The sequence below is a fragment of the Erigeron canadensis genome, chromosome 1 (assembly GCF_010389155.1).
Source record: "Erigeron canadensis isolate Cc75 chromosome 1, C_canadensis_v1, whole genome shotgun sequence".
NCBI classification, from domain to species: Eukaryota; Viridiplantae; Streptophyta; class Magnoliopsida; order Asterales; family Asteraceae; genus Erigeron; species Erigeron canadensis.
In genome coordinates, this window is record NC_057761.1 from 49,946,691 (window position 1) to 49,966,170 (window position 19,480).

At 31.8% G+C, this 19,480-nt stretch overlaps 1 protein-coding gene across 1 annotated transcript; it reads right to left on the reverse strand.

The window, feature by feature from the left end:
* Positions 1-9,849: 9,849 nt before the first annotated feature.
* Positions 9,850-14,037, reverse strand: LOC122585249. The gene is made up of 3 exons (XM_043757367.1): positions 13,611-14,037; positions 13,241-13,509; positions 9,850-10,744 (listed from the first exon to the last, which is right to left on the reverse strand). Exons 1-3 carry the CDS (start codon positions 13,630-13,632, stop codon positions 10,214-10,216), a joined length of 822 nt encoding a protein of 273 aa, XP_043613302.1. The 5' UTR covers positions 13,633-14,037; the 3' UTR covers positions 9,850-10,213.
* Between the last annotated feature and the right edge of the window lie 5,443 nt (positions 14,038-19,480).

The following is a 19,480-nucleotide window of genomic DNA, read 5'->3' on the forward strand; positions in this document are numbered from 1 at the left end:
GTTAGGTCATCATGATTTTTTATTTGTCGTTAAAAAAAATATAATTGAAAATGATGATTTGTATATGGACCCACCGTCAAACAAAAGTCAACCTTTGCTGTACTAACTTTTTTTTTTTTTTTTTTTAAGGAAAATGATTAATCCTTTTGAACAAAATAACCTAAAAATCTTATGATAACATGTGGAAAAATCAGGTAGCAAGATTAGGAAAGAGAATTAGTGGATACCACATGTCATCTTCTTAGATTGTTAAGAGGATTTTTAGGCTATTTTATTAAAAGGATTAGTCATTTTCTTTTTTTTTAATGGATTAAGTTTTCTTTGGGAAACTTTTATAAACTTATCAAAGAATTCAAATATATAATTGGATTTTAACTTTTAAAGCTTTTTTGGTTTTGTCAATTTGGAAGTTTTTAAGTTACAAAACTAATCATAAAATTAATCAAAAATAAAGAACCATATTTTAAAACGAAAAGTAAATTAATTTCGAAAGTTCAGGATACATTTAATTGTAGAAAATATTAAAAATAAAGAAGCTTATCATCTCTGTATAAAAAAAGGAAAAAATTGGAGAGTCATGAGTTTCATTTCAGACATGTGTGGTTCGAGTTCTGCATACTGCTAAATTGGATGTCAATGTGTTGTCTCGAATACTAATGCTTAAAAACTAACGACTAACGTCCTGTTCTAAGAGTATTTCATACACTATTTCAAGAAACTAACTAGTTTATTTTAGTTTGTTCAAAAATATTTTATCTATTCGTGACTTTGGACGAATTAACATTACTTTTTTTTTAAAAGGATCCTCTAAAGTTGTACCAACTTCATAGGTGAAGTTCGTCCAATCTCAACCTTTGGATTAATATCATAAGTCAAGATTGAAATTTAAGTTTTGAATCTTGACATTTGATTTTAATCGAAGAGTCAAGGTTTTCCAACTTCATAGAATGAAGTTGGTACAACTTTAAAGGATCCTCATCCATTTTTTTTATACTAGGTATTGAATGAGAAGGCCCTTTAACGGAGTAATAGAGCGATGGGAATTTAGAACGAGAATGACCGCAATTAATCATGGTAAATATTGATCGGGATGTCTCCGAAACATGATTAAAAACAAAGAATATGTTACAAGATCGGTAGGGATGGCACCCGCGGATAACGGGTACGGATACCTCTTTCCCGTTACCATGTCCGTGGGTTTTTATGATCCACCAATTCACGGATATCCGCCAACGGGTAAAATATGTTATCCATGTCCATGATATGCGGTTATACAAGTTCACGGACAGATCCGCGGGTTATTACTTTAAATAATAGAATACAATCAATTTTTTAATATCATTTGAATACTTAAAGAGTTTATTCAAATTCTTCCTTTCTCAATGTTTTTAACCGTTTAATTATAAACGCGATTGTCGAAAGAGTATTCAATGAAATATTAGTTTGCTTTTTCTAGAAGATACTTTATAAAACAAGATAAAAATAATGTATTAAAAGGGGCTAAATGAATATGAAATTTGGAACTACACAAACAAAACTTTATCAAATTCTACGCCAAATAACAATACATTAGACACTATCACATTAATATATATATATATATCACAAGTAAATATAAATTGTATGACAGATATATCAACGGGTATCCTATATGGGTATCGCGGGTTCGCAGTACGGATTTATCCATGACGGATATAGTATACCCATCATCTGTCCGCGACCCGCAAACGACATATATTTATATCTGTTATGTATCCACAGGTAAAAATTATTGAAATTACCCGTCCATGATGGATGGGTATCCGCGGATTACGGGTTTTTTTCGCCTGTTGCTATCCCTAAAGATCGGGCTTAGAAATATGTCATATTCCTCATCATTTGTATTAACTTATTGCACATTATTCTTATATGTTTTTTTTATTGAACTGACATTATTCTTATATGTAAATGGTTTTAAAAAGTATATGTGTGTAGGGGTGGGAATTGAGCCGAGTTATTCACGAGCTGCTCGAGCTTGAACTCGTTTAAAACGAGTTCGAATTTAACTATATCGAGTTCAAGTCGAATCCGAACCAAAAATACGAGCTCGACTTGTTAGATGAGCCGAGCTTTAAAAGAAAAAATTGGGCTCGGCTCGCTTGAAAGATCGTTTACTTTTTCGATCCGAACAAGTCGAACGAACTTTACGAGTTACTCAACTAATCGAGCTACTTGAGCCTTGCTATACATGGTTAAAAATATCATTTATATGCTACTAAGGAAACTTGAACCCATGACCTTCAAGTTTAATGGTTAACACTTTAACCACTATGAACAACCATCTTTTTATTATTATCTTGCATATATTTTATATAAAGGATCAAAACTTTAAGTCTTTAACCATTATTATCTATTTCGCTTATGTGTACTTAACTAAAAAAAAAAATCAAAACTTAATACTTTAATAGTATATTAAACTTAATATTTTTTCAAATTATTTCAACTTCCATGTAATATGATATGTGTCGCTTGTTCTTAACATATTAACTTTTTTTAACTTATTATTTTGATAGATAATATATATTCTTTTAAAAAATATAAATATAATATGTTTTATCTAAATTATTTTTATATACATTTAAAATATAATCATATTATTCAGTTTAAGTTTTATGAGATCAATAATTTGTTTTAGGATAAATTCAAAAATAAAAACAAACTTTTCATCATATTACCATGAATAAAACGATTTATTAAAATTATCATTATATATATATATAATAAAAAGATAAAATGAGAACCAACAAAATGTCGAAAACTGCGAGAATTTTTTTGATAAGGGTAATTTTGTAATTCAATAAGCATATAAATAAAAATAAATACTAATTTAATTAAGTATCCCTTAAATATCTCCATAAATAATGTTGACCCATGATTCAATATTTACAAATTATCCATTTATTTCCTACGTAAATTTTAATCAGCATGTTTCAAAACTTTTTTTATATATATTTTTTCATAACTTAATAAAGTATATCTCAAAAAGATTAAGTTTGATCAAAATGTAGAGAAATATTTATGCTAATAACATAATTATAACTTTTCTTCTTGTGAATGGCTCGTAAGTCCTAACACCATCCAAAAAATAAAATTGGAAATTTTACACTTATTAGTTAATAACCCCGGGTTCAACCCGGGCATTTTAATTAAAACTTTCAAAAATATATATATATAAAATGTATGTAATTTTTGTTATTAATATTATAACTTGATATGAACATAGTGAATCGACCAATACAATGATATATAAAATAATAATACCTATTTCGTTAATAAGAAATAAAAGGCATTTTATCACATTATATATATATTTATATATTTTTCAATTAAAAGATTAGGAATTTTAAAGAAGCATTAAAATGAGGTTCTTTTAAATATGACATCATAAATAAGAAAAAAACTTTTTTAAACAATATGTGATATTGACACATAATAATCTTTCTAAAAATACTTTAACAAACAATCTTCCTTTATTATATATAAAGATGTCCCCATAATAATAAATTTTAATAGATTAAGAAATTAGCTGATATTAAATCTTCATAAATTTATACTATACAGCTTAAAACATAAATTAGACTAATAATTTATTAAATTCGGTAGTTACATTTCATTCACATATTAAGTCTTAGTTTATTAAAGATTTTACATATGAATATCATCATACATATGTGTAAATAAAAGTTGTATACACGTGAACATCATCGTCCACATGTGTATATAAAAGTTGTTTACATTTGAACATCATCATACATATGTGTTTTAAAAGTTGTTTACATGTGAACATCGTCGTCCACGTGTGTATATAAAAGTTGTTTAGATTTGAACATCATCATACATATGTGTTCTAAAAGTTGTTTACATGTAATTATCATCGTCTACATTTATATATAAAAGTTGTTCAGAAATAAACATCATCATATGTGATTATCATCGTCTACATTTATATATAAAAGTTGTTCAGAATTAAACATCATCATACACATCTGTTAATAGAAATTGTTCACATGTGAACGCAATTTATACATGATTGTTTTTAAGTACATTTGTAAATTTTGTAAAAAATTATGTACCTATATATTTTTGTTAATTATGTTAATGTTTAGAAAACTAGAATTATGTGTATTGATAATAGAAGTCGTGATCCACGAAATATATTATAGAATTTTGGAATCAGTAACCATTTGAATTGTCAATTGTGGGTGCCGAATTTATTGGAAGTTTAGAATTGAAGTTACGGTTTCTTAGTCATTTTTTTAATTCCTTTTTGTCCCTTTTTACATTTTATAATAATTTATTTATTATTTTAAATGCATATTATTTATTAGCCGTTGATTAATCTCATCTAATGGTTTAAAATAGTTCTCGTAGTTCTCGACTAATATTTAGTTCTCGTTATAACTTAACACTCTCTCTCTCTCTCTCTCTATATATATATATATATATATGAGAAATTATCATAAATTGTCCCTGTGGTTTGCACGATTCAGATTTTCGTCCTTCAACTTTTTTTTATCACTAAGTGTCCCTGGGCTTTTCCATTTCATTGCCAGACGTCCCTTCTACAAACGGCCGTCCCTTTTTAGCCGTTAAGCCCCTCACGTGCTTGCCACGTGAGGATAAAATCGTCCAAACCTTACAGTTTATATGAGAAAATATCAGAAATGGTTCTCTCCAACACTTATTTCTTCTTCTTCCTATTCTTTTTAAGATCCAACCATTATTTCTTCTTCTTCCTATACTTAATTAAAAAGAACTAACATCAAATTGTCTTCATCTCTGACCTTTTTCATCAATATCTATCAGAATATCTATCTATGCTAATATATCCATATTCTCTATCATCATCAACAACAACCATTGATGGCTACAAAGCTTGATAGTATCACTAGCTGGGTAATCTGGAAACACATATACATACAAATTAAACCTCAATATATATATATATATATATATTACAGATCTGAATAAAAATGTGAAAGCACATATATACATACATCTGTTTCGGTTTCGACATACATAAACATCATTTCCATCATCATCGTAATCTCAGTTGTGAAGAGGCAGGTAATTTTCCAGCCACCGCTCCTTTGCCGCCATGTTTTCCGGTCACCCCCAAAAATTGCAACGGTGTCGGTTTCTTTCGCCTGAAAACAGGGACATCGGCGATAGTGTTCGATTTCCTCTTTTGGGATTGCTACTTCCGTTTTATCAAGTCTGATTCCCTCTGATTCATTCACCTATATATTTATATGTAATATGTTTGTGCAAGAGAAAGAATATCAATAGATCTCAAACTTGTGATTTTGTTTTGTTTTGTTTTGAGGTTGATCAACCAATTGATCTGGCATGTTTCATCACAAAATAAATGGGGTATTTTTTGGCTGGTATATGATGTTAGATGACAAAAAGAGAAATGACATGGTTTGGGATGTGTGTTTGGTTGTTATGAATATGGCATAAATGTTCATCCAACTATCACGATTGAGCAGCTAGATAAATATGAAGAAAAAAAAAAGGTTAGATCTTTATTGTTAATTATTGAAATTTGGAGAAATGGTTATGAGATGAAATTTTAGAATTAGAATTAAAAAGTTAGTGATATAAATGTATATATTTATTATCTATTGATTTTTAGGGTGTTTGTTGAGATCAGAGGAAAAAAAAAGAAGCAAGAAAGATGATATTTAGAGGTAAACGGACTAATATGCCCTCATGTGCAATGCACATGAGGGGTTTAACGGAGTAAAATGGACGGTCGTTTGTAGAAGGGATGTCTGGCAATGAAATGGAAAAGCCCAAGGACAGTTAGTGATAAAAAAAAAGTTCAGGGACGAAAATGCGAATCGAGCAAACCACAGGGACGATTTGTAATAATTTCTCTATATATATATATGTTTGTGTTTAAAGTTAAATTGTTCAAAGGTTGGCCTATAATGATAACATATTATTACATGTATGTTGTGAATAACTCCATAACTTTATTTAATAGTTATCATTTTAATAGATCATTTTTAGTTATAGTGTTGTGATCAAAGTTTCGATTACACAGATCGATTAATGTTAATGGTAACATAATTGATAACTATACATATTAGGTATCCTTTAGTATTAAAATGAAAACAAATATCATATATTTGATTTTGTCCAAAGTTCTTTCTATAAGGATAACATATAACTATATGTATAAAGTTACTAATTTTATTTCAATATTAGTCATTTTAATACATATTACAAGCTCGAGCTCGATTCGAGTAATAAATAAATAAACAAACAAACCTAAATATCATGAAACTCGACTCGACTCGTTACCACCCCTATGTGTGTGGGCATGAACACCACTCCCTCCAAACATTTAAGCCCCTTTGGACGGAAAATATATCTCGCCTAAACCACTGACCAACCCTTTCTCGCCCTTTTCTCCCCCCTTTCTTGCCACCTACACCACTCCCCCCTTTTCTTATTAAAATATTCTTGCTACATGGCGGATATTCCTTCCTCTTCCTCCCCCCACTCCGTTTAGCCTAACCATGAAAACTCGGGGCCTAGCTAATGCACACGCTAAACATAAAATTTATAAAATAAATAAATTTTTTCACTAATTAGCAAAATAGAAATGAGAAGGGTGGTGAGTGGTGACCACCCTGATTCTATGGTGGATCCACCAATGATCCGTGAGCCAGATACACTCATGAAGCATGATATACAGAATATAAAACAAACAGATAGAAACACTCTTGGCTACTTCTGGGGTAGCAGCTTAATGAGCACACTTAGGACCAAAATGTCAAAGCTCTTAGAGAAGTTAGTGTAATTTATATTATGTGTGTGTTAAGAGCAATGAAAATTAACTATAGTTTTAGATAAGAGCAATGACTTCATAATTTAAGTTTGTAAAAACCAGTTACGTAACTAATTTTCCTAATAGATATAGTGTGAACTATTCTACATCAGTTAATTGTATGTTAATTGTATGATGAGCAGGGGATGACATAGAAAGTCTATTTTTAATGACTTGGTTTAGGTATATCCAAAATTCAAGTATGATGGAACAAGATTTTACCTCTATTAATCTTCGTGCCTTAATGCAGATTAGTAAGGGGTTTTCCTCCCATCGGGTATTTGAAATAGGCATTTCAACTTCGAGGGAGCTCTCTAACACAGACTGATTAAGACAATGCATACTAGACTTTCTACTGACGAATCGCGGCACGAAACTTCAAACAAAAATTCATCAAAAAATTTAATTGCATGTGATTCATATCTCACTAAATGGTGATTTAGGATTCCAACTTGTGCTTAAACTACTCGTTAAATGCACATAGTTTCATGACACCTGGAATGTATTCTCGTGGGACTGGACCTCCCTTGATTTCACTCTTGAATTCATATCCACTACCTGGTTCCAAAGGCTTAAACCGCAGAGTTATATCAGCGAACTGTCCTTGACAGCCTGATTGTTTCTTGTGTATATTTTACTTTTGACAACTTGGAAATACTCTCACGGTAGTTTATTGATCGTCGTGCCTTCGGACGGATTAGTAGGGGGTTTTCCCCCCATCGGGTATTTGAAATAGGCATTTCTACTTTGAAGGAGCTCTCTAGCGCGAACCTGGTTAAGACAACATATGCTAGACCTCCCGTTGTCGAATCACGACACGAAGTTCTTAAGCGAAATTCACCTTTAAAAAAAATAATGCACATAGTTTCCCATTTGCTCCAATAATGAATACTAAATTTGTTCTTTATGTTAATTTGGTTTGTTTTGTTTGGTTTATTCCAAAACGATTTAATGCTAAATTATTAGATTATGGCTCTTAGCTGGCCTAAAGTAAACATTCTTAATTGTGTTTTATTGAGTAAATTAAAGTATTAAACTATAAGTTTCTTTTTTTAGAACTTGATCAACCTTAACTTTTCTCTTTAATCGAGTTTCTCTGTGAGTCATTAATAACATATATTGTATAATTATGTGTATATATATATATATTGTATAATTATTTTTTTTATATTATATTATAAATGAAATGAAACTTGAACAAACTCAAAAATAAATTACTAATGGGTCAAATGTTTTCAGACGCGCACCGTTTGATTGACGAAAAACAAATAATAACACAATAAAGTAGAACAACGAAATCCAAATCCTAACGAAGCGGGATATGAGAAACGTATAAGACTTTATTCTTGAAAGATCGGTCTCGACGGCAAAGCAAAACAAGCGCCCCCCCCCCCCCCCCCCCCAAAAAAAAATAAAATAAAAGATCTCTCAAGAGAGAGAAAGACAATGTTAACTATTACTAACATGGTCTAGTCAACGAGTGATGGAGAATATTTAATCTCTTAGTTACCTTTGGATCAAGAACTGGGTGAAGAAGGTCCCAATGACATGGAAAAGCTGGAAAAAGATTTATTTTTTGTAAATAAATAGCTATAAGGGTGTCTATAATTCAATTGGTGTATGTAATGGGGTTTATTGTTTAATGAAAAAGTCATTCAAAAAAAACTAATACTAACATCTTTAATTAACAATAGAGTATATGTTTATTACACAAGTATGATCTACACAGTAGTCAAAGCCGGAGCCAATCCTTAAAAAGCGTAAAGCTGCATGTCTGCATTCTTTTGAAACAAGCAAGCTATTTGTTAATTCCTAGAACTGCTTTGACGGACCAAAAAAAAAAAAGGTTGGTTCTATGAGCGTACCATCATTCATGCGGAGTGTACAGGGAAAAAAAAAAGAAAGAAAGAACAAGAGAGGCCAAAGATCTAGACACCCCGACGTCTCGAAGTTTCACAACATATAAAACATAGTGGCCAATTTGACTCACTAATGAAGTCAAAACAAGAATATTAAGAACCAGTACTTTTTTTTTTTGAAAGGAACCAGTACTGAACCACCTTTCATGCAACCACACTAACAAATTTGGATTAGTCAGATACCAGATAATAAGTAAATAGAACACTATGAATCAACACCCAAGAAATAAGGTACTTGTCACCAGATTGTGTTGCAGGTCCTGCTTCACTCCTGCCTGGTATTCACTTTTGGAATGCCAAAGGGAGCCAGCAGTTCACCTTCCGAGCTAGTTCTCCCTTCATGAGACGGAATTACAGATTTTGAGAGTTCTCATTTTCAAATAGAACTGAATCAAATATATTTAAGATGATCAATTCCATTAGAATGACACCTTTGACCATCTTTACTCATTTTGGAAGGAACATTTTCATAAAATTTACATACCTGGAAAACAAAATTGATTTTGTTCAAGACTCTTAACAGTTTGCAACTCTTTTTTACATTTAAATAACCTCAAAGAACACGTTGTTTAAACCTGCTGCTACTTTTTCATTGTTATTTGAGTTATTAGCAAAACAAAGACAATCAAAAACTCTTAGATGGGAAAGGTTTGATTCAATAACCAAGAAGAACAAGCTGTCTAGCAAAGTCTCGAGCTCCCTCGCTCTGCCTTCTGAACAGGACCCATAGAAAATCCATACACCTAACGCCTGCCGACAACCGTAATGGTATACTACAGACATAAACAAGCAAGTACTAGAACTCTAGAAGTATGGAATACCTCACAACGATGACATCCAGAGTACAGGCATCAAAAACACAGAACATATCAAGATAATGCCAACTTATAGCCTCTAATACCACCCGTATCATTTAAAGTGAACATAAAGTTGCAAGGAACCATCAATTTGCCAAACAGAAAACACTAACTAGATCTTGCAATGACAGCATAAAAATACTCAGCATTAGTATTTCCGTTGCACCTTCAGCTTTTAGAAGACAAAGCAATGTCACCAAAATTAAATTTGAAAATTCCAGTTTAAACAAAATTAACAGATAAATTGATGGCTTTAGACCCGAGAAGAATGATGATCAAAATCTACGACCTAACATCATGGATCCCTTGCCTACAAACACACATGGAATATCTAACCAATTGTCATTGTGAAAACAGAAACAAAAAATGCAAGATGAATGTATAACATCATGAGCAAGTACTCGACCGTAAAAACTGGTCATGAGACCTTGGGAACACAAGTCCATGAAAAAAACATACCCAAAGATTCTAAAGTTAGCCATGAGGAATCATAGATTTAACTATTTACGGACCTTCTTACGCTACCCAGCAACTCCTTGTAACTTCTTCTCCCACGATCATTGTGCTCTTTCTTTTAGAAGTTTCACGACTTTGATCTTGGCCATCTTACGATACCCAGCAACTCTTTGTAACTTCTTCTCCAGCGATCTTTGTGCTCTTTCTATTACAAGTTTCACGGCTTTTATCTCGACCTTCTTACGATTGCTAGCTTTTTGTACCTTCTTAAACTTTCGGGCAGCTCTATGTGCTCTTTCTTTTAGAAAAGCCTGTTTCTCGATGTCTCCCAATTTCCTTTTTTTTGCCCGATATGTTGGGTCTATAAAATTAGCCTCCTTGTGCACTTCTTTCATCAGCCTTCTCACTTCAGTGCCGAGAAGTAAGAATTTAGACTCCATGTCAGACCTAAATCTAACATGATTATTCTTCGCTTCTGCTAAAGCCACCTCCAACAAGTCAATCTTGATAGCTTCTGCAGCAACCAGCTTTTGACTTCCCTTGAAGTCTCTTTTTGCCTTGACAACTCTTCCCAGTCCCTCCACATACGTTGAGTCCACAGTCTCATACACCTTGCAAATCGCCATCTTTGACTGCACAAAAAATCCTAATTAGTGACAGAAAATTTCATAAAAAGGATACTCAAAATATAAGTAGTAGTGTTAGCTTAGATTGATGTTGGTCAATAACAACATAAGGAAGGGACATATAGCATAAAAAGGGTTATTGGGACTGTCATTCATGACATATGAGACTTGTTAGCTGCAGCGGCGGCTGACTTATGGATGGCAACTTAGAAAGGCTGACTAGAAATCTACAATTCTGTTCTCCCAAGTGTATGAACATTATAATCACTACTATTCTCGACCGATAAAATTTTAGCATCTACCACTAGGCTACTTGTTCTACTTGTAACTCCTATACTTAACTGCCAACCCAATTTGCACACTACCAAAATGCTCCTATTTACTTACCCAGTCAAACTTGAAGAGCTACCAAACTCAAACTGCCATATGATTCAAACCCGTATCTGACCCATCTGTGTGATTTCTTCACACGTCATGCATCCAGAGTGGATTAGAATAGATGATCCAAAGAAAGTGTAAAGTTGCAGGAAGCTCAACGGATGATGCAAATGCTAAAGTAACTTAAAGAGTGTGAGGCAGCACGAAAACCTATTGAAGAAGCTCCTCCAGTATTTAAGAAAACCTCAGTCATAGTTCAGGACAGAGAAAAAGTTACCTTTTCAACTGAGGTTGAAAGCTTGAAGTTAGGCAGGCCCTTTACCTAAGTTATGGTTCATTTAGATGGTTGGGAGGGGTCAAGTTGTTTTAAGTTTAGGATAGTATCAGGTACTTCACTGGGATGTGGTAACTCCATCTATTACGTTGTGCAGGCTTTGCTGCTAAATCCAAAGCAAGATGTAGAAGAGACTAGAAAGTCTTTGATAGAAGGTGATACAGAAATAACGATCTAATGAAAAAGTTTGAAGAAGCTGAGAAAAGAGCAGACCAGCTTCAAGACTCTACTTAAAGGTTTGTGGTCAATCACTAAAAAACGATATCCATATTGGATTTTTATATTAACGCAGTCATGTAAATGTATCAAGGTTTGTCTGTTGTTTGAAAGGGGAGTTGGAACAAGTTAGGGGTTTAGTAAAAGGATTGGGGATAAACAAGCCGAGATTTCTCATTATTCGACGTTTTAGATACTGCTAACAATAATGATGGAAATTATAGTCAGTTACAGAGTTTACATTATATCTTGGTGATGTTTGGATAGATGAGAGATCGTTGCTTAATGCTAATTCAGAAATGGATACAGATTACATGGATAGAAGGGCTTTAACAAGGGTTTATTTTGATATGTGTCTGGCGAAAGATAGGAGAGCGTTAATGAGAATTAACTCTGAAATGGGGACGTTCCAAATATATATGAATAAGTTTAGACAGTTAGGTTTATCAGTTGGTGGTGATTATGTGAAGAAAAAGAACAGGCCGCCAAAGGCTGATCAATATTATAGGAATTCTGATTTCCTAGAGAAACAAAGATTACCTCTTGAGAGTAACAAAAGGCTAAGTTTAATGCAGCCATGCAGGAATAAAGTTGGATAACTCCGTTGGTATTGAAAGACATAAGAATCAAGCGTTTAAGAGTTGCTTTAATTTGCTTCAGAGGTTGATCAAACACGACCAAGTTGAGTGTTTAAAGAACATGTTAATGCGAAATTACCCGGGCTTCGTAATTATCATGACATCATCAAACATCCAATGGATTAGAGAACGCTTAAGTGTCGATTATCTCAGAACTTTTAGAAGACACCTGGTGAATTTGCGGAGTATGTGAGACTCGCATTTCGTAAAGCAATGACATATTTGAAGAAAGATGGGCAGTGATCGAGTATGACTCGAGGTGTGGAGCATTTCATTGTTCTCTTAATAGTGGGACGCTGACGACCCTTTGTATGGAGATCAATTAACGGCTGAAGATGGTGACAAATGCAATGCTGTGCACTACAACAATAGGCGCTCCCACTGGCAACATCCTCACAAGACTAGACTACCACACTTCTTCAAGCAAACTGAGTATCACACAGTCATAAAACATATGTTGGGATGTATGTAACATGTTTGTAAATTTTTTTATTTGTAATATATGTTATGTTATAAAGTTTCTTCAGCATATAACCTACTAAGTTATCAATGATTATTATAGTTTATTTGTTTATATAGACAATCCCTAAACCATTTATCAGTAAATATGCCATAAACACTTGCCATAGGGGATTTATTCATTATGGTCCTTTGGAATTTATGGTTGCCATGGCTTATATATGGATAAAGGATTTCATGTCTAAATGTGATATTATTGAAGTTTAGGTTCTCATGTTCCAGGTGAATGTCAAAAAATTTATTCAAAGGGATGGTCTTGATGTTGATGTTTCAAGTTTGCATATAAAAGGAAGTGTTATTTTTTGTGAAACAATATTGTTAGCTTTCAAGTAAGTTAACCTTCTAAATAGGCCAGTTTGTTTTAATATATTGTAATTTACATGACTGGCCAGTAAAACAGCTTTATCCTAAAATTACCTCTGGAATGGTGTAGAGAACCATCCTCCAATTAGTTGTTCTCTGATCCACATCTTTATAGCTGAAATGTTGGAGTTGTCCTTCCTGAGCTGTATAGTCCGAAAATTCGCAGGAGATGGTGGAAGAAAAGCAGGTGGCTTCCCATAGACCGTTTGTCTGATCTTGGATATGTAGGTACCCAGTTTTATCACGAATGGTATTGGGTACCTCGCAATAAAACAAGAAGTACTCTTGTGTGTCCAGCATACAGGGATGTAAATCACGGTTTCCTGGTGATATTAAACAAGTTAAATGATGATATTAAACAAATTGATGATAATGGCATATACATATACACACACACACACACAGAGAGTCTTATTGAGCTTACGAATTATTACGGCGGGATGCATCTCAAATAAGTTAATGTGTGATACTTTGTCTGGATGGGTATCAGCTCCATTATTCAATCTGACAAGAAACTCAACTAACTCTTGATCGGTTGGCTTGAAAGCAAAATGCTTGTTAACGTAAGTCACACTAGAAGTGTGTGAGTTGGCATGTTGTGGTGAGTGGTGGTTGCTGAAGGTGGATGTGTTATGAATTGAAACCCGGGGCTCTGTTTCGCCGTTAGCTTTATCTTTATTGACAACTACATATCTATGGGTCCATGTAACTTCACAAGTTTAACATACTCCACTAGATCATCTTCTGACCGTATCATGTTGATGTTGTTTGAAGTATTGGGAATTCTATAGATAATATCCTCAAAGTCATCACCTGTTTTGGCCTTGATGGATTCAACCAAATGATCATAAGTTAATAGTAAAAGAAAAGAAATACATCCCCAAATAAACTATTATACTCACAAATCTCTCCAACCAAGTAAATAACAAATATACTCAAGCTCATCTTTTGGTCTGGATTAGACAAATATACCCTTTTTTTTCTTTAATATAGTTCTATTCCCTTATTAATCCACTAATCAATATGGTATTTCTTTTCTTATAAAAAGTTTGAGCCATATGCTACTTAGTGATGTTCATTGGCAATTTATAGTTATGATTTCTGTGTTGTTCGGAAAGAAAAAAACTTATCTTGTCTAAAGGAGCAAAATAAGAGGAATGATTCAATTATGACGGCGACTTTTTTTTAGTTATGAGATGAAAAAATTTAAAACAAGTAATCTTATTAGTAAAGAAAAATTGTTGCTTGTGATTTCTTTTTAATTCTTTTGTATTCGTTAGACCATCTAAATAAAAAAATTCATTGTAGTTTAGCCGTTTAAAACCAAGTATGTAATCCAGGAGGGCGAGTTTGTTGCTTAAGCGTAGATTGATTTGTGTTCAAATCCACTTAATGGTATGACAAATGACAATAAATACACTTTTGTGCTCCTTACCTTTCAAGTTTATTTTATTAGGGTAAAACTTACCCTTTACCCAAAGAAAGACCTAACAACAAAATTGATACCTTAACTCTCGATGACTCGACCACAGGTCCATAACACCTCTTGACTTTATAGGAAAAATCATAACATTTTTTCATAATAAACACGTACATTTCAATAAGCGATCAACGATTCATTTGTATATTTTAATGTTTATGGTCATCGTTATTGTTTATATAATGTTTTTAACTTCAATTAGAGAGGCACTTGCACATGCGACAAAAAGCGGTGGTGGTGGTGACAGCGTCGACTATTGGTAGTGGTGGCAAGTTAGGCAACATTGAAGTGATGAAGTAGTGTAGATAATTAATGTGAAAAACTCAACTTGTCAACAAAGTGGGAATATAATTTTTAGAAAGTGATAAATATTAATGAATGAATGAATATATAGTATTACCGTGATCGAAATGGTTATTTATATTGGAAATATGTTAAAATTAAAAAGTATTGATTTTATGTTAAAGAGTGTAGACAATGGGTTAAAATGAGTAAATATCAAGACTCATTTTAACAAAAATACAAATTGGGTAACCAAAGTGATAAAAAAAAGTGAAAAATTGATTATATCATAATAAAAATAAAAGATGAATGACTAAAGTGGTTAAAAAATCTAAAAAGTTACAAATAAAATGCAAATAACAAAAATAAAAAATAAAATAAAAAATAGTGAAAGATTACATACAAACGAGTCATTTTTCAAGCTCTTCCAAAAAAAAAGAATGATTTTTTCAGAAACCAAAACAACCAAGTTTTTTGAAGAAATTTTTAGTTAAACACCCAAATGTACCCATAAGTTGTTAATGTTATTTTTAAAATATAGTTTTAATCATAAATAGACTCAAAAGGACACATGTCATTCAAATAAAACACCTAGTATCAAGTCTTAATATTGTTTGAGTACATTGTTACATTAAATAACTAGCTAATCAATTCGGTTTCAATATGGACTAATCAATTAAAATTTTAAAAGCTAAAAAATATGTATAAAAATATATGTAATCTGTGTTGTGGGTACATCAAAACTTGTAATGTTGATAGTGAATCAACTAATACATTTTTTTGTAAAATAAGAGTAATAAGACATTAACATGATCAAACGTGCAGATTGAAAATATATATCAAAATTATACCACATTCTAGCCCAACGAAATAGGGCAGTGTAGATCATCATTGCCAATCCTCATTACACTATGAGACGGTTCATTGGTTTGCATATAACCAAACGTGAGAGGTGTATTGAAGGTTTAGATTGATCAAAGTAAACTACGACTCTCCAGCTCACAAAGAGCCTTCTTCATTCTATTTGGGGCATTCGTGGCATATCGGGCACACTTCACCATTCAAAAGGGTTGCAACAACAATCAAATCTCCAATTACCACCGAGTAACAATGCCCTAGATACCATCTGCCCACAAAAAAATAAAAAAAATAAAAAATCCGAACTATTATCAAACGCATAAGCATTAATTGAAAATTACCTTTTGATAACACCTAAAGTATGACTGTCAAGTAACATGGAATTATAACCACCGAAATTCAATATACATTAGTGAGACCGGCAGTGACAAGTTAATGAAAAATCAAACTTATGAGTTATTGGTGAAGGATTTTATTGGAACTTCAATTAATTGACAATATAAGGCGATGACATATTTGACAAATCAAAATGGGTATAAACTTTATGTCCACATGTAAGAGATAACGGGGTACATGGATGTACTTATACTTTCATGTGCGATATCATTAGATAATAAATTACACACTCCATTCAAATTATAACCAATATTTCTGCTGGGATGAGAACAAAACTTGAGCTTAGCTAAATGGAGAATGCACGGTTTAAGTAAATCATAAACCCTTTTTAATAAGTGTACTGAAAACATACCTGCTTCTTTAGTAACAAAGTTCAAATAGAAAAATTTATGTAGATATGCTTGGTCAAAAATACTTACTCCAGATAACAGATTATGGAGAACTACAATCGCCTCACTCATATGTCCAGCAGTCCAGCACTATTATGATCAAAAGGAAACCCAGAGGTTTTCTACATGAATATAATTACTTTCAAGTGTGTATCAAATTAATTTATATAGGAAAAAGTATTTTAAAAAGTATTAAAACGCATTAAAATATACTGCTAACAAAGAGGAAAAGAGAGAGATAGATGTAATGTTAACGAAGAGAAAAAAAGATTGAGCTTATGTGATCTACTAAGTAAATGCCCCTTCCTATCTTGTATTTTAGAAAGTATTAAAGTATACTGTCAACAAAGAGGAAACAAGATTGAGCTTACATTTCAAAAAAACAGCATATATATAGGAAAAATAACATAACTTTAAGAATTTGGCATAACTTTTTGAAGTTGGGCCAGAATCCTATTGGAAAACAGAGAGTAGAAAATAACTGTACCCATACGGCCATACATAATAATAATGATAATAATAGTAAAAGTTAACAATAAGTTGTATAAAAAACTAAAAAAGACTACCATCATGAATTTCGGTAAGAGAGAGCATGATGTCATCAAGTAAATACTCCAAACCGTCCACATAATGTTTCTCAATACAGACCATGATAAATAGAGTTAAATAAGGGATGAAGGCAGATAACGATACACATGGTTCATACCGTTAACAAACTCAAAATCTTAGAAAATGGACAAACATATAACTTGAAAACAATGAATAGCTGAGAATTTTTAAACAGGTAGCAGTAGTAACATAACTCTTGACATTGATTACATCATTACAACTAATTTCGTCCATACATCATCATATGCCTGTAAACAAGCCTTAAAATTCAACAAAGACGAATACGATTTGATTAATGAGACTGTGAATCACATGAATACGTAACTATACCAAACGATTTACTGTGAGCTAGCCTTAAATCTTAAAAAATGTATAAGTCAAGCTTGATACCTTCCGATACACACACAAAACGGCTTAATTTCTACCAATAAATTCAAAATATAATAGACGGCTAAATCTCCAAACTATTGGCATCACACTTTTAAAAGTGAATGCTTAAAGCTTAAATTCACGTATGTTGAAGCAAAGGTGAATAACTAAAAATATAAATACTCAATTTCAATTGAAACTTATTCATATTACCGATTGATGTGTTTTTGGATGGTAAGTGGCCAACAATTCTGCCAACAAATTGGCATCTACTTCCTTCTCTTTAATAATTGCTTTAACAAATTCGAAAAATACATATTTTTTAAAAAACTTCGGTGTCGTTTTTAAAGGCTAAATCAATATCTAAGTTTTTTGAGAATTTAAGATTCGAAATTATCTGTTGGATCTGAGACTGCATTGAATGAAATTAGGTTTCTTTTATCAAACAAGGATTTCATGGTTTTAAATGGGTTTTATGTTTTTGTTTTACGTGTACCGCAATGGAATGAAATTAGGTTTCATTTATTGAACATGGATTTTAGGGTTTTGAAAGGGTTTATGTTTTCCATTACACTACATTCTCCAGTTTTTTTGATAGAAAGGAAAGGAGGGGATTAGACATAGAAATAAAAGATAAGAAATTATATAGAAAAAAATGCATTCTTAAGTTGAAATGAAAAGATAAGAAATTATATAGAAATTTAATTATAATCTTAGTTCATAAGAAAGGAAAGAAAAGGAAAAAAAAAAAAAAAACTTTACAATTATACCTTTAATTGGAGAGTAAAAGTTGGTTTAATTAAGCAAATAAGTAACTTTATAAAGACTATTAACTTTTCCTCCCAAATCAGCCCACTTTTGGTTTTAAAATTTGGAATCCAAAAAGGCTTAATTTTTCCCATCATATCTTTTCTTTTCAGTTAAGAAAAAATAGTCAAGAATTCCATTTTTTGTTTTATTTCTTTTTCTTTCTCATCATTTTCAATCTAAAAACAACTAGAGAATGCAACGTTACGTTTATATACCATGCCAGATCAAATTTGGGATCTACGTTGGTTACCACGTGGTTTGTGACCATAGCTATCGACTCGTTATTTCGATTCGATTTGAAATTTGGTTTTTGATCCGTGACTCGGAACGTGATTTGAATCGTAAGAGTTAGGCAATTTACTAATATATTATTTTTATAATTATATATAGGTATCTATTATTAAGTGTGTTTACATTGTTTTCAAAACGAGGAATAAAAAATGATGTGTCATTTTAGATTTTGTTAAGATAAAGTAGACCATATGAGAAAGACTATAGATGGTGGTATGTTTGACTACTTTTGCAATCTCAAGATGTGGCCCAAACTCTTGTTTTGATTCAGGGTACACATTTAACATATCCTTTCGGTAAAAGTAAAAATAAAAAACATATCTTGTTTAGGTGACATTTCAAATAGGGATGAACACACGTAGTGTCATTTAACATTTTATATAGGATTGCTATCAAGATATACATTATATAAATATATGACAATTCTATATTTAGATCGGGGGTTCAAGTCTTGTATAGATTAGATGATAGATGTTGTGGTTGTAACTTGAAAGATATGACAAAACACACCAGCCACCGAAAACTGTAATCGCGTTAAATTAAAATGATATTATTTTAATAGTCAGGTATAAAAACGTATATCTAGAATTAATCACCTATAAAAAATATTTGTTTAAAAATAATCGAGTTATTCTTAGAAAAGTTTAGAAAAAAAACAATCTAATAAAACAAAATTTACAATGAAACTAAATGTTAAAAAACCATAAACCACAACACATATGTAATTTTCATAAAACATAAAACTTATGGTACAAATACTTAAAATGTTATAAAAACCAAAAATGTAAAATATATGTTAAAAATAATTGT

Bases quoted from the DNA above. Each gene is read 5' to 3' on its own strand.
- LOC122585249 (XM_043757367.1), bottom strand. From the start codon at position 13,632: ATGCATCCCGCCGTAATAATTC. The intron at 13,510-13,610 runs GTAAGCTCAATA...TAATATCACCAG, and splicing joins GCATCCCGCCGTAATAATTC to GAAACCGTGATTTACATCCC. The intron at 10,745-13,240 runs GTAATTTTAGGA...TTTTTTGTGCAG, and splicing joins TTCTCTACACCATTCCAGAG to TCAAAGATGGCGATTTGCAA.